The sequence below is a fragment of the Micromesistius poutassou genome (genome assembly GCF_964030765.1).
Source record: "Micromesistius poutassou genome assembly, chromosome: 15".
Classification (NCBI taxonomy): Eukaryota; Metazoa; Chordata; class Actinopteri; order Gadiformes; family Gadidae; genus Micromesistius; species Micromesistius poutassou.
Genome location: NC_140285.1, coordinates 4118920 through 4135392, shown reverse-complemented (window position 1 = coordinate 4135392; position 16473 = coordinate 4118920). Strand labels below are relative to the sequence as shown.

General features: G+C 47.0%; 3 protein-coding genes across 4 annotated transcripts; 1 reads left to right on the top strand and 2 right to left on the bottom strand.

Annotated features, from left to right (window-relative positions):
• Window positions 1–285: 285 nt before the first annotated feature.
• LOC311359725 (B-type lectin plumieribetin-like) lies at window positions 286–717 on the top strand (the record flags this gene model as incomplete). Its single annotated transcript, XM_084479775.1, has 2 exons — window positions 286–375; window positions 466–717. 2 exons carry the CDS (start codon window positions 286–288, stop codon window positions 715–717), a joined length of 342 nt encoding a protein of 113 aa, XP_084335901.1.
• A 726-nt stretch (window positions 718–1443) lies between these two features.
• Window positions 1444–2875, bottom strand: LOC311359724 (uncharacterized protein; the record flags this gene model as incomplete). Its single annotated transcript, XM_084479774.1, has 3 exons — window positions 1444–1646; window positions 2083–2520; window positions 2863–2875. The coding sequence occupies 3 exons, from the start codon at window positions 2873–2875 to the stop codon at window positions 1444–1446; spliced, it is 654 nt and encodes a 217-aa protein (XP_084335900.1).
• Window positions 2876–5005: 2130 nt separating this feature from the next.
• wdr6 (WD repeat domain 6) lies at window positions 5006–16396 on the bottom strand. 2 transcript variants are annotated; one of them, XM_084479270.1, is made up of 7 exons: window positions 16295–16396; window positions 16021–16116; window positions 15758–15910; window positions 12608–15521; window positions 12343–12420; window positions 6174–6290; window positions 5006–5991 (listed from the first exon to the last, which is right to left on the bottom strand). In XM_084479270.1, exons 2-7 carry the CDS (start codon window positions 16088–16090, stop codon window positions 5208–5210), a joined length of 4116 nt encoding a protein of 1371 aa, XP_084335396.1. In that variant the 5' UTR covers window positions 16091–16116; window positions 16295–16396; the 3' UTR covers window positions 5006–5207. The 2 variants fall into 2 exon arrangements, with proteins under 2 accessions (XP_084335396.1, XP_084335397.1); XM_084479271.1 differs by having other exon boundaries at window positions 16299–16379.
• Window positions 16397–16473: the final 77 nt, after the last annotated feature.

Genomic DNA, 16473 nt, shown 5'->3' with positions numbered 1-16473 from the left:
GGGGCAGTATGGTGTTTTCGATCCCAAATGTTCATGCCATGAAGGCCAAATCCGAGTCGGCTCCATTAAAAAGGTGTTGACAAAGCAATATATCCGTGTGAATTTACTTTTTTGAAAGGATTAAAATGTAGCGTATGTAGTGTCCTATGCATACATATTATTCTCATGTCTGGCTGTCGAAATCTGGACACTATGCCTGTTTCCTGCTTTTAAAACAGAAGGTCATTTGGAAATGATAATGTTCTGACTTGTATCTGCTTGCATCCAAATCACGTCCTCAGAAACATGAGTCGGAACTCTCTCAGCACCAATCAGGAGCTCTTTAAAGGGGACTTCCTCATGAGTAACAACCAAGAGTTCAAGGCTATCTTTCAGGTGAGCATGGATGTAGAGATGTAATAACCGTAATGTCATACAAGCAAACTAGTCTTTCACCTAAACAAAATTTTATCTTCATGTCCTCAGGACGATGGAAACTTTGTCATCTACAAATGGTCTCCGATCTGGGACACCATGACTAACGGTGGCCCGGCTCTCAGAGTCATTCTACAGGAAGATACAAACCTGGTCATTTACACCAAAGAAGAAAAGCCAGTCTGGGCCAGTGGTACTTACACTCCAACTCTGAGCAATAAGGTTCGTCTGACCCTGACCAATGAAGGGCACCTGGTAACTTCCAACGATGGGGTGAAAATCTGGTCATCTAAGAAATGCTAAGAAGTTTCAATTCAAACTGTGCTTTTATGCGGACGATCGAGACATGTCACGCAGACAGTGATTGGTGTTACATGAAATAAACATCATAAACATAAACATAATAAACATATCATAACCGCTCACTGTCTGGCCCTTTTTTTTGTTATTTATGTTTAGTTGACTTCTAGTTTTTAGTGATTACCATCAAACCGCATACTCTTTTCACTACAAACTTACTAACCAGAGGCCTTTGTAAGGATTTCACTATATAAGAAGATAAGGTAACACTTTACAATAAGGGTACATTAAGTAACCTTTAGTAAACATTTATTTGACAGTAATAAGCATTAACTAATAATTCGTTTTTTGAAAGTTAACTACTGGACGATAAATTATTTACTCATAAGTGTTCATTTTTGTAATTATGTTCATGTTAACTAAGGCATTCATTTTTACATTATCTAATAGGGTTAAAAGGTTTGCAGGCACACACACACACACACACACACACACACACACACACACACACACACACACACACACACTCACACACACACACCAGCATTGAGTCTGATCGTGAGACTAGGGGGGGGATCTAACACTGTGAGACAAGCGATGGATAACAGGGTTGTCTTGTTAGCATCTGATTTGAAGACCCCCCACCTAAAAGCTATCGTTGATGTGAAACCTCGGCCCTGGTACAAGCTCCAGTGTGACCCACAGAGAGAGGGAGAGCCACCCCAGGGCTCAGTACTGCATCTGCCTCAGCAGGAGCATGACGTGTCGGACCCGCTCGGCGCGACAGCTCGCCGTCTGGTGGACCGGCAGCTCGAAGAAGGAGAAGGTGAAGCTGCGCGTGAAGCTGAGGCTGGTGATTGGCCGCAGCGGGGGGAGGCGGGGCATGCGCGGAACCGGCCTCCGCCTGGGCCGTAACTCCCTGGCCTCCCTCCCTAGACAGAGAGACAGAGAGAGAGAGAGAGATACAGAGAGAGAGAGAGAGAGAGAGAGACAGAGAGACAGACAGGGAGAAAGAGAAAGGAAAGATAGAAAGACACACACACACACACACACACACACACACACAGAATACACGAAGAAAGAAAGACTATAAATTTACCCTTGGAAAACTATCAGTCAACTTACTGTGAAGGAAGTCAATAGCCTACTAATACCTACTTAGAGAACACAAGGACAAACTAATGTTTTGAAATATCTTAATAGTAACAGATATTAACTGCGATAATACATATATTATTAAATATATTATAAGGGAATCAGGACAACTACGGGATATCACTTGTGCTGTGGTAATATCAGCTGATACTAATATACAACTAAGAGATACCGCAGTGATACAGGGATAGGCTAATCACTTTTCGATCCTACCTGGGCTCTCCATCTGGGCTGAGACGCGGCGCAACAAGGAAGGAGAGCAGGGATTGGAACCGCCAACCTCTCTGCCATCCGCCCCGCGCCTCCCGTGGTGAGAGGAGGGTGCCGCGGGTCGAAGGGGTGGAGCAGGCAGGTGCAGGCGAGGTTGGGCCGGAGTTGGGGGAGGAGGAGGAGGAGGAGGTGGAGGAGGGGGAGGGGGGGGAGGTGGAGGAAGAGGGGGAGGTGGAGGAGGAGGAGGAGGGATGGAGGTGAAAGAGGAGGAGGAGAGGGAGAGACCTCCCCAGGGGGTGATGGAGGTGTCGGCGTGGAGGAAGGCGTGAGAGAGGGGGTGGGATGAGGACGAGGAGGTGGGCTGGGACGGCCGGCTGCGCCTCCTCAGCCCGGCCTGGGGGAGGCGCTGGGGAGGAGCGGAGGCGGAGCTTGAGGCCTTGGCTGGTGGGTAACAACACGTATGGTCGATAGAAGAGAGTGATTGATTGAGTGTCAGTGATTCAACATTTTGAAAAACATCCCACGTAAGCATTCTCACACCAACAGATTCTAACAACACCACGTCAACATACTCAAACCATTCAGACATTCTAAAAAACAACAACATTCTAACACCTAGAGATTCTAAAAAAACGGAATATTCTAAAACCAAAACATTCTCTCACATAAACATTAAAATTGTAAAGAAACACTTTACCATTCACTGTGTGTTGACTACATAATACGTCAACACCCATAATATATTAACACACACACACACACACACACACACACATTGCTCACAGGTGAGAGGCATGTGTTCTGATCATTTGAGTTTGCCTCTGTTGGAGGGCGATTAGCAATTTAATTAAAAGATAATCACAATTTTTTAATTTGCAATTTTATAAAACTAAATTAAATTAAATTACCTGTGCTCTTTTTTTTCGAGGATCCAATCAGAGGTAAGCGTTCTTGTGACATCATCAGTCCTGGTTATGTAATTAATTAAGAGATTCATTCAAAGTAAATACGACAATTCCTCAAACGCATTAGTGGTTGTAATTAGCACAATACTCACTACACATGCACGTCTCTTGACTTCTGTTTCGTCCATTAATTCCATCCTCATTTCCTTTACCTCTCTCCCTCTTTTTACTCAAACTCATCCATCCACGCCTTGACTTGTATTTCTGTCGTTGCGTCACTCTATTCTCTATTCTACTCTAATCATTAATCATTGAAATAGTTCTTTCTTATCTTCTTCAGTGCGATATAAAGTCTAATAAAGTCATACGTTTCCTGTGTTTCTCTTCCCCTCTCTCTCTCTCTCTCTCTCGCTCCCTCCCTCTTTCTCTCTCTCAGCATGGGGTCTCCCCTATCACTTACCACATAGTATCCCCTATCACACAGTGCATTCACCCTCCCTCTTCTTATCTGTACCGTTTTACAGCCACACATTAGGGCTATAAAACGTCAGAAATGTTATTATTACCTTAACATTCAAAATGTTAAGGTCCAATGATCATGAATTAAAGGTACATGAAAATATATTTGAAACAGTTACAATATTACGTTTGTTTATGGTTTTTGAATGAGCCTGGGGGATAGTCAATAACAAATCTTTAAATGGAAGATCATGAGTTATTCTAGAGGTCAAACAATGGCCCATTGATGAAGTGAACGGTGCCATTATGCACTGATGCCTCCTGCTGTCCTCACCTGGCCACGCCCACCTGTCTCCCTCTCTGCTGGGGCTTTGGGCTCAGCTCCCTTAGAACGGAGGACAGGACTGCAGAGGGGTGAAGGGCAGTGCAGACTTCCTCCTCATCCTTGCTTCCCGCTCTTCATACATATCTATTTTAGTGACCTTCTCTGTCTGAATGGGTTGTTCATCTCCTAACCTCATATTTCTTCTCTTCTTCTTCTCACTGTCACTCATTCTCTCTCTCTCCTTTCCATCTCCACAGATGGAAAGGATCCTGCAATCCTCCAGATTGCAGGACAATGGGCAATATGATATCAGGTTGAAATATTGATGGAAAGCAATGGGCCCCTCTGTGGACGGGTTGCTCACACACACACACACACACACACACACACACACACACACACACACACACACACACACACACACACACACACACACACACACACACACACACACACACACACACACACACACACACACACACACACACACAGAATACAATTTCATTCCTATGCAAGTGTGCACCCATCCGAACACTTGCATTCAATTAAAAAGCACACCATCTCACACACACACACACACACACACACACACACACACACAAAGCTCATGGTCTTGACATTGATCTCCTTCTGCTTCAGCGCACAACGGATCCACCTGCTGTCAAACACACATTCACATACTACACACGCCTGTGGAGATACACACTACAGACTACAGAAATACTGCGTCCTCTTGCGCACGTTGAGCGCCCAGGCACTACAGCTCATTCTACTCTGAGGGGCCGGCGGGTGGGCGTACACACACAAACAAAGTCCTTTTCAATTAAGCAGCAACAGAACACAGGGCCACATCAAATTACAGAAGGCTTCATCTTTGATCCCACACCCTCACTTCGTCTCACACACACACACACACACACGTAATATATTTTCCACTCATACATACATGCCACATTCTCCTTTGATCATTTGAAGTTAATCAATGAAAGAGATTTGTGATACAGCAAACACACACTTTGTCGAATGATATTGAATATGCACCAAATTTAGTTTTCACTTTATAATCCATCACATGTGCAATTATATAACCGCGTTGGTATTCAAATTTACGTGTAAAACTATAATGCACAGGAGAGATCTGGATTAAATTGGTATAAATTAATATTTATTATACAGTTATATTTAACAATATTGAAACAATACAGAATAAAATATCCATCTATTTTTGGCTATTTTGGCTCATAAAATTGGCAGGATTTCTAAAATGCATTAAAATGTACATCAGCACACACACACACACACACACACACACACACACACACACACACACACACACACACACACACACACACACACACACACACACACACACACACACACACACACACACACACACACACACACACTTTTCTTCTTCCCTACATCTCCTTTCGGCCAGCTCATGGTGAAGACTTCCTGACGTGTAGCAGCTGTAGGCCTTGACCACAGACCACCACCCACCCCCTCCGCCCTGCCGTCCCTCCACCACCTCCGTCCCGGCCGCTCTGACCACCGCTCCCCAGAACCAAGTCCCCGCTTCTCAGAGTTCCCCCCAGGCCCACACCCTTGCCCTCACATTCAGGACCTCCAGGATCAGCCCTCCCCCATCCCTCGTCCCCCTCACCCGGTCCCCGCTCTCCCCCCCACGCCACGAGGCCGGCCGCGTCCGCGACGTGGGAGTACAGCGCCCCCGTGGGGCGGAGGCCGGTACCGCACACCCTCCAGAGACGCACCCTCTGGTCCGGAGAGGTGGACACGAGGAGGCCCGGGGAGAGGAGGCTCAGAGCGGTGACGGGGGCGGAGTGGGCCAGCGAGACGCGGGACTGGGAGAGAAGAGTGAGATCGGACTGGGTGAGGAGGAGATGGTGGTGGTGGTGCTCTTGTGAAAGTACTCTGCCGTCATCTGTCTGCGCCTCTGGGTACCGCACCATAACCACAGACAGGGTCAGCTGTCCGTCGTCGCCTCCAGTGGCGACGGTTACCAGGCAACCGTCCTCTGTTCTCTCCTGCCACACCGCCAGGGAGTTGACTCCGCTCTGGTGGGCGGGAAAGGTGAGGCACGGGGCGGGTGGAGCTGCTGTGTCCAATTTTGAATTCGGATTTCCAGCCAGCAATGAGGTAGTTTGGGTAACGTCCCACAATGCAATCCTGCCGTCAGTTGCTGCACTAAGAAGAAGTTTGTATCTGTGAGAATCAAAGAGAAGGCAGAAAGTTGGGACAAAGAAATAATGTTGCGGTTAAGTTAATACGTATTTTCAAGTAGCAGACATGGTTAATATGTCCTGCAACTCTGGTATTAATAAATGTAATCTTATTTTATAAGATGGAATGTGATAAAATTCAGCCCATCAGAAAACTCTTCTTACCTGTTGTCTGTTGCGTCTGCCAGACAGCAGGGGGCGACACTGAGCACACAGCGCTGGTGGTAGAAGCTCTCCCATAACAAATCAATTTGACCTTTGACCTCGCTGATTGAGAACAATCTGGCAAAAAAACAACAGATGATAAGGTGATAAGGTGAAGTACAGGTGAGTGAGTGAGAGACGAGTGAGAGGCTTCCGGTTTAGCAAATGAGTGGATAGACGTTAAATCAGGAGCTCCCGGTGTATGAAGTGATAAAACATTGAAAAGCCTTAATTCAAACGCGCAACCAGAGAAGGGATGAGTAGTAAAAGGGAACAGACCAAAAAAGAAACTGAGAAGAAACAAAGAGAGCGAGAAAAAATGGGAGATAGAAAGGGAGACGACGGGTCAGATGCAGCTAACGATGACATGTTAATTAGCATGAAGGCTGGCTTCGATAACGTGTCTAAGCAGATCGTAACAATTAGCGAGGAAAACCGAAAAGAAATGAAAGACATTCGAGAGAGTATTCAAAATCTGGGAAGTATGTGGAGACAAGAAATAGCCAATTTTAATGAGGAGATGGGCAACAAGTTCGAGACCATCGACAGGGGAATGGAAGCCCAGGGCAGCGATATTGTGGACATTCAAGAGCGTGTGGTGGAGACCGAGGAGTGGAACGCAGATCTGAAGGAAATTCTCGCCTCTTCTCTCAAGCAGCAAAGGATGCTACAGGAGAAGGTAACAGACTTAGAAGGGAGATCGAGAAGGAACAATGTTCGAGTTTGGGGAGTACCAGAGGGCACAGAGAAGGATTCGACACCCGAGTTTATCGAGCGCTTGATTCGCGAGGAGCTTAAACTCGGGGAAGATGCGAGTCTACAAATACAGCGCGCCCACAGAGCGTTGGCACAGAGACCGGCCCCAGACAAGAACCCCAGGGCGATCATTGTCAACTTCCTGCAGTACCAAACCAAAGAGGACATCCTCAAAAAGGCCTGGCAGACGAAAATCGAGATCGGGGGAAAGAGAGTGACGTTTGACCACGATTACCCAGCGGAGGTGGCTGCGAAGCGCCGTAGCTATGCGGGTCTGAAGAGAGTTCTAAAGGGAGAAGGGATTCGGTTTCAATCACCGCTAACGGCACTGAGAGTCCACTGGCAAGGAGGCGTCCGGACCTACGGCAGTCCACAAGAAGCTGCACGGGCGATGAAGGAGAAGGGAATGAAGGTGGATGGACTGATAGAGGAACAACTGACGCTGGAGCAGCAGCTTGAGACCGCTTTCAAGTGGCGCAGAGTCGGAGACCAGGAGAACGACGTCGCTGGGAGAGCGAGGGAGGAACTGAAGCGGTTCTCCAGGAAGAAGTGAGAGGAGTTCTTGAGTTTTGGTATTTTGGTAGAAATTACGAACTCTGGTATTTTCTAAATTCTTTAGTATTTTGTTATTCATGTTGCTCTCAGACTCTAGTTGGCTGTTTTCTGAAAGTTACGGTTATTTGCGATATTTCATTCTTCATTATGTGGGATGGTTTGATCAGTGTGGGTAAAGATATATCCCTAATGTTTTGTTGGCTTTAAAAGAATCATTAGGTTAAGGCCGGGAGTGATGGTTGGAGTATGTTGGACATTTTTAGCGTGTACGGAGGACTTCCGTTTGGAGAGTTTTCCATCGCTAAGAGGGGCCCTCTTACGAGAGGATTTCCCCTCTCCCCACCAACAGGGGAAATGGGGATAGATAAAGATCCCCAGTTTACCATGGGAGATCACTTTTTTGTTTACTTTTATTCAGTTAGAACAGCTGTTGCTGATGTTTTTTTTGTGTGTGTTTTTTTTGTGTTCATATTTAGCTTATGGGTAATGAAAGGGCATTGGGGAACGGATGTATAATGCAGTATGAATGTAATAAGGTGGTATCACTGAATGTGAATGGGCTGAGTAATCCAATTAAGAGGGCAAAGTTTATGGCCAAATTCAGAAAAGAAAAAATTCAGGTGGTTTTTCTGCAGGAGACACATTTGTCTATAGAGGAACATGAGAAACTAAAGCGATTTGGGTATAACAACACATTTTACAGCACTTACCACAAATACAGTAATAGGAGAGGGGTAGCCATATTAATATCGAATTCAACCAAATTTGAACCTGAAAAAGAAATGCGGGATAGGGAGGGAAGGTATATAATGGTAAAGGGTAAATTAGAGGGACAGAGTGTAACACTGATCAATGTATATGCACCTCCTGATAGCAAGAAAGCCTTCTTTGAATCATTATTTGACATCATTAATGTAGAATTAGAGGGGATCTTAATATGTGGAGGGGATTTCAATATGGTGATGAACTATAATCTAGATACAACTAGTACGAAGAAGAATAGGACATGGCTTAATAGGTATATGAATACGCAACTGGTTGATTTGGGAATAGTAGATGTTTGGAGAGACTTACATCCCTTGGGGAGAGACTATACACACTATTCAGACCCACACCAAATGTACTCAAGGTTGGACTATTTCTTTATGACAAAGGGGGATATGCATAGGGTAGAGGACTGTAGGATAGGGGTAGCAGATTTATCAGACCATAACGCAGTCTACCTGACAATAAACTTAAATAAGAGAAGGAGGACTACAGTGTGGAGAATGAATGTGGGGGTATTGAATGACAAAGACCTGGTGGAAAGGATAAGGATGGATATAAATAGGTATATAGAGGAAAACGATAATGGGGAGGTAGATCCAACCATCCTTTGGGATGCGCTTAAGGCGGTCACTAGGGGGAATTTGATGGCACAGACAGCACTTCGCAAGAAATCCAGACAAGCGGATTATCAGACCCAAATTGGTTGTTTGAAAGACTTGGAGAGAAAGCATAAGGCCACAAGTGACCCAGAGGTACTTAGACAGGTGAAAGATACAAAGAAGAAAATTGATAATATCTTACTGTCAGAAGTGGAAAAGAAGGCTAGATTTGTCAAACAAACCTATTATGAGGGAGGCCCTAAAGCAAGCAGACTACTGGCTAGACGTATAAGGAAACAGCAAGCATTGAACACCATATACAAAATTAGAGACCCCCAAACTAACGACTTGCTTACTGAACCAGATGAAATAGAGAGAGTATTCAGGGATTATTATCAAAATTTATACACACAACCAGCAATGGCAGACGAACATGATATGAGAAACTTCCTGACCAGGCTGGATCTACCATCAATAGGGAAAGAGCAGAATACATTATTGACTGCAGACATCACTGAGGAGGAAATGGAAAGGGCGATATCTAGGATGAAGAACAATAAGTCGCCTGGCAGTGATGGATTCCCCTCAGAATTTTATAAAACATTTAGACAAGAGTTGACCCCGGTACTGTTGGCCTCATTTAGACATTCAATTAAAGAAGGGAAAATCCCCCCCTCATGGAGGGAGGCCATTATCACAACCATACCCAAAGAGGGCAAGGATAAAGAGCATTGTAGCAGCTATAGACCAATATCAGTACTAAATGTGGACTATAAGATGTACACCTCAATAATCTCCAAAAGATTCGAGACATTCATGACTGACATTATAGACGAAGACCAGACCGGCTTTATTAAAGGTAGACAGACACAAGACAATATTAGGAGGATGTTACACATTGTAGAAGAGACTCAACAAACAAAGAAAAGTGCAATTTTAGTTAGTGTAGACGCAGAGAAAGCCTTTGACAGTGTCAATTGGACTTATTTATATAAGGTGTTAGAAAGATTTGGGTTCAATGAGAAGTCTGTCCAGTGTATTAAGGCATTATATCAAGAACCGGCTGCTAGGATCAAGGTGAATGGTAGTCTCACAGACCCCTTTTGTCTGGGAAGGTCTACAAGACAGGGGTGTAGTCTTTCTCCAACTCTCTTTGCAATATTCATAGAGCCATTGGCACAGGCGATAAGGCAGAACCAGGACATCAAAGGGGTGGAGGTGAATGGTAGAGAACATAAGATAGGGCTGTTCGCAGATGATGTGGTAGCCTACTTAGAGCGACCCAGTGAGTCCCTTCATGCATTGATGAATCTATTGGAGGAGTATGGATATTACTCAGGATACAAACTTAACGTTACCAAAACACAGATCTTGGCCATAAACTATGCCCCTACACCAGAGTTAGAAGAGAAATACAAAATTAAGTGGAATTCAGAAACAATTAGATATTTGGGAGTGAACATCACACGGGGAGTGGGGAAGTTATATACTGCAAATTACATTCAGATTAATCAGGAACTCAGACGGGATATAGGAAGATGGTCAATACTACAATTAGATCTTAGTTCAAGGATAGAAATAATTAAGATGAATGTATTACCGAGGCTACTGTACCTGTTCCAAACTCTGCCAGTAATGATACCACAGAAACAGTTCATGGAGTGGGATAGATGGATATCGAGGTTCATTTGGGGGGGTAGGAGGCCAAGGATTCGATTTAGCACCATGCAGCTCCCCAAAGACAAAGGGGGCATGGCAGTACCGAGACTGCAAGACTACTTCTATGCTGCACAGCTCAGGGCTGTAACTTGCTGGTGTAATGGAGAATATATAGCTAGATGGAAGGATATAGAAATGAAGGTAGAGGCTAGCCCAGTACAAATATTAATAACTGATAGGGAATTATTTAAGAGGGAAGAGGGATTGTTAGACCCAATAGTTAAACTCACATTGTGGATTTGGTACTTGGTAGTGAGGAAGTATGGGCTACAGACTGAAGCAAAGATTCTGAGGTGGTTAACCCATGACACGAGATTCAAACCAGGAATTAGAGACTGGGGCTTTGAGAGATGGGCAAATAGGGGTATTACAGCAATATGTACACTAGTTGAGAGGGGGGAGATGCAGAGTTTTCAGGCTTTAAGGGAGAAATTTGATTTGGAAGCAAACGAACTTTTTAGATATTTTCAGGTGAGGGATTATTATTTAAAAGAAATAAAGTTCGAAGAACCCAAAGAACAGAATATGATTATTAAAATAATGATGAATGCATATGAAGGAAGAAAATTTAGAGTCATCTCAGCTTTATACCAAGCTCTTGGTGCCAGTGGAAGTAATTCAACTGTCTATGTTAAAGAAAAATGGGAAAAAGAGCTTGGAGTAGAAATAACAGAAGACGACTGGTTTAATGTGTGCAGGGTTCAACACTCAGCCACTGGTTCTAGGGTGTGGCGAGAATTTGGGTGGAAGAACATTATAAGGTTTTTCATAACACCAAAGATTAAGGGAAGATACACATCAGGTCAGAATTCATGCTGGAGGTTGTGTGGTCAAGCGGAGGCAGACCATACCCATGTGTTTTGGAAATGTCAAAAGATGGAGGATTATTGGGAGGGAGTGTGGAGTGTGCTGAGGGAGATACTGGGATATGAGATACCAAAGACTTGTTTGGTATTGTATCTGGGGAACATTCCACAAGAGGAGGTACAAGGAAGAGATAAATACCTGGTGAAAGTATTATTGGTGGCTAGTAGGAAGGCAATTACAAGGGCCTGGTATAAGTTAGAACCCCCAACTAGAGAACAGTGGCTGAGCATAGTGGAGGAGATTTATGATATGGAGAGGTTCACACATACCTTGAGAATGAGGGAGGAACAGTTTCAAGGGAAATGGGAGAAGTGGAATTATTACAGGCTATTAAGGGGGGAGGACGATACCACAAGTAATAACAACTGAACAGGGGGAATAAACTGCTGCATTGTGACTGAATGGAAGGACCTATAAGCTGTATTTTATTTATTTTATTGTACTTTATTATTATTTTTTATTATTATTTTTTCGTTTCTTTCTGGTTTCTAAGAAATGTGTAATATTGTATTTAAATGAAAAATCCAAATAAAAATTAAAGTTTAAAAAAAAGAGAGACGAGTGAGAAGAGTGGATTTAAATGATAAAATATGATGAGTCCAGTATCTGTTAAAGTGCTTGAAAGGACAGGAATAAAAATGTGTCAGTTTCTGTTGATTAATACTAAAATGGGGTTGACATTTGATATATATAAAAATATAAAATAAATATAAAATAACATAAAAGCATATAAATAATGTAAAGCATAATACATAATAACTTCCTTCATATTTTACTGACTTCAAATTGTTATCAATCATAACAAAAACAACCACAAACAAATTCCTGTTTATTTTCTTAAATCTTCATGATTGGGGCAAACTGACCTGATTGCTCCATCGCTGCAGGCTAAAGCCACTACAGCTGTCGCGGCGTCGCTGTTAACCACTGCTATGGACATGTATCTGGAGACAGACACACATAACATAAACATTCATTTAACTACAAGTTCAGTTTTTAAAACTCTAGATATAAATATGATCTTGAATCACTGAGGAGAGGAAAAACTAAAGAAATGTATTTATCGTAGCTGATACACCTGAGAGATGACTGTCAACGTATATCACGTGTTAATCTATATACACCGCTTGCCTTGTCTCTGGGTCTGCTTTCACCGTCTTGTGTCGGTTCCGCCTCCTCTCCCACTGCTCGTCCAATCGGTGACTTGCCACCTGAATCACCTGACAATAAGCTTCCCGCCCCTTTTCGTCCCATCCAATCAGCAGCCGGTAACACTGCATTTGAGCCCGACCACCGGCGGAAACAAGCAGGGCAGAGAGCGAGTGTTTTCCGGGCCTTGCGCCAGCTGGGTCCATGACAGACGCCAGAGTGCGGATGTTGGAGATGTGGTCGGTGATGACGGACAACACTTGGACCGTTCCAGAGCTTGGCTGGACGGCCAGGACCGTCAAACTAGTGTCCTCGCCTCCGGTCACAAAGACCTCCCAGTGTCCTTCATCCGACTCCATGCCCTGAGTAGTTTGAGACCCGTCCCCCGTGCCCCCTACCCTTCCCAGCCTACAGACGCACCCGATGCCCTTCCCATGAATGCCCTCTTGGAGGCCGCAAGCCCCGGTCTTGCTTGCCATCCCGGCCGAGGTCGAGGCCTCTCTGGGGGGCTGCGAGGCTACTACGTCCCCATGCTTGATGAAGACCAGGGCGCCGTAGCCAGGCCACAAGCTCTTGCAAGGGGGCCAGAGATTCCAGGAGCGATGGCCGCCACCACAAGGCACCGTCAGCAGCCTCTCCTGCTTCACGGGATCCCACACCACAAAGTTGACCGCATGAAACCCGGCGATGACAAAGCGGCACTCTCTTCCGTCATGCCATCCCTCTTTTTCCCTACCTGTAGATTCCTGCCCAGCTTTTGTTTCCTCGGCCCCCTTGCGACGCCAGCCTTCCTTTTCAACTCCTCTTCCCTCTACCTCGACCTCCTCTTCCTCGTCGTCGTCGTCGTCCTTGCATTCGAGCGGATCGGCCGTCGAGTGTTCAGGAGGTGCGAGGATCAGAACCCTCTCCAGCCACTCCATGCCCTTACAGGCCCGCTGGACCCTCAGTACCTCCAGCTGAGGACCTCCGACATCGGGCTCCCCGATCTCCCCAGCGCTGGGTCTGCGGTCCCCCGGGAGGACCCGCTGCGGTGTGGCGGGGCGAACCCTGAGGACCCGCACACAGCCGTCCCGCCCGGCGCTGTACAAGAGGTCCCGGTGCACGCAGACGGAGGTCACCCCCTGTTTCCCGTGCACCCCAAACAGACAGCTCAGAGGCTGGAGGGGCGAGTCACCCTTTCCTGCGGGGTTCCTCCCACCTTCATCCGACCACTCCTTCCCTTCTTCGTCCCAACAGTTTGTTTCCTTTTCATTTTCTGCATCTGCGTTGCTCTGTGGGCCAACTGAGCTTATGATTAACGAGTCTTGATCTACCCTCTCCTCGTCGACTCCCTCTCCTCCTCGTCTACTACTGCTGCTTTCCTGAAACAGCAGCAGGGATCCTCTGCGGTCCCCACAAACCCACAGCGCCCCCGCTGGACCTTTGCGGAGGCGCACTGCGCTGGTTAACCACCGCTTGGCACAGGGGGGCAGAAGGAACGGAGGGCGAGGCTCGGCGATCAAAACTGAGCCCGAGTCCTTGTCCGGCCGTGCCTCCACGCACCAGCGGTGCACCAGGCCGTCTGAACCCGACGCAAGCAGGTACCCCGCGTCGGGCGCACGTCCCTCGACCCAAACCAGGCTATGGATCTTCCCGTTCCCTCCTCTGAGAGACAGTCCGCACTGGGGATGAGAAATGTCGAAGACGTGGATCCCACCGCTGAGGTTCCCCACCGCACACAGGTGAGCTTTCCGTGGGGTAGCACTCGTCACCGTGACCGCTAGGACCTCCATCACGCAGTAGGACTGGTACGCCAGATCCCCCTGCCACAGTAGCGCCCACTGTCCGGCGGCAGCACAGCAGCCCTGGTACACCGCCCCCTGGTCAGTGCATGCCAAGATTTTACTCCGGGCCCAGTTTGCGGTTCCGTCCTCTATCACGCACACCCCCTTGGGCGTACCTCTTCCAGAAAACTTCAAGTCCGTCAGGGCCGCTGTGGCAGCCATCCCGTGTGTCTCCTCCCCCTCCTCCTCCTTCACTTTTGTCTCCTCCACCCGCCACAGCCTCACTCCTCCATCCGCGCCCCCGGTAGCCACCCGTCTCGCTCTGGTTCCACCCTCCTCCCTTCCCCCGCTCACGGCGAGCGCTCGGATCCCGCCGGCCCGATGGCCCTTCAAGGTCTGGGCCACCTTCCCCCCGCCGCCGCGGGACCAGTCCCAGACCAGACAGCACCCGTCCTCCCCGGCGCTGTACACCTTCCCGGGGGAGAGGTGCACGGAGAACACCCGGGCCTGGTGTCCGTACAGCACCATGAGGCACGCGGGGTCCGGGTCCCCGCACGTCAGACCCGGACCCCCCAGAGCCCCGACGCCCCACACCCTCACGCTGCGGTCGTCGGAGGCCGAGGCCAGCCAGCCTTTCTCCCGGAGGTAGCAGATGCTGAAGATGACACCGCCGTGCCCCAGCAAGCGCCTCTCCACGGGGGCTTTGCATTCAGGGTCGCCCCCTTCCTCCCCCACCACCACCTCTCCCCTTCTGTCCGGTCTCCAAAGAACCAGCTGGTTGAAGACTGTGCCCCCGACCAAGACAGAGTTATCCCAGGATTGGTCCACCAGTAGCAGGGCAGAGTACAGCAGACATCCATCCAGGCAGCCGCAGCGCGCGAGGGTGATCCCTTCATGAGGGTCCAGGAGAAGAGCGCTGTTATGGGCTAGAGCCACGCCGAGGAGGGAGCGTCCATCCTGAGTCAGCCAGCAGACATCCAGGATCCAGTCTCGGAGCTCTAGGAGGGGGCCATGGGCCTCCAGGCGCACAGGGTCCCCACCGTGGAGCTGGGTGATGAGACGCACCAACCGCACACCCTTACCTCCAAACACCACCAAGTCATAGAGGTTGGGCTCTGCGGTGGAGCGTCCTCCTGGGGGAAGATCAAGGACATGTATTAGATGCTTGATCAAGATTGACGAAAACACATGATTGTCATGACCAGGAGGAGAAAGCATTGTCCATATTCACTGAATAAAAAAACAAAACAAAACAATAAATATTTCACTGAATGACACTAAAATACATGAAGATTAGTTCACTAATAAACAGCTATGGGATGCAGTTTCATATAATAACAGTTGACTTGTGAGTATAATCCTGCCCAACCTTCTTCTTTCTCTGCCTCATGGTTCTGTTGTGGTTGCTTGTCCTGATATTTGGGGCGGACACCATGAATCCGATAGTGCTGAAGAACAGCAATCGAGGCTGTGGCTTTAGTGCGCGACTGGAGACTGAACACTGTCAAGATTGGACCCTCGCCTGTCAGAACATTGTTAGGGGAACAACAGTTAGGGGCCTTCGTTAAGAGAGAGGGAATGGGCAAGTGTAGAGAAAGACAGAAAAGTAACGGAGGTTGAGGAAGAGCGTACCTTTCAGTAGGTAATCTTCCAAGAAAAACTCCAATGCTGTGATTGGAGCAATTAACACCACCGTTTCCATTGTGGAGCTAGGTAATTATTACCATCCTGAGTGAGAGAAGACGGGTTTGTATATAACGTTACAGCAGGAGGTGTTCAGTAACTTTGATATTTGCCTATAACTTGCAGGTTCAGCCACATAACAAGTGCAACAGTTAGTAAATAAGGTTTTTTTTTCCTTGTAACGAAACACAGTATATATTTATGCATGTCTTGTTTTACTTACATACAGCTATACGTGATAAAATGGGTCTACAACCCAACCGAAGGTCGTTCTCCCTTGCAGCTAGATGGAAATGTGTCCAACGCATCCACGCCGTTCCCATGGTCCTTCTTCCGCATGTGTATCTCAACCAATCACAATTGGTTATACGACAGTCAGCTGTATCCAACACGGCCGCCTAT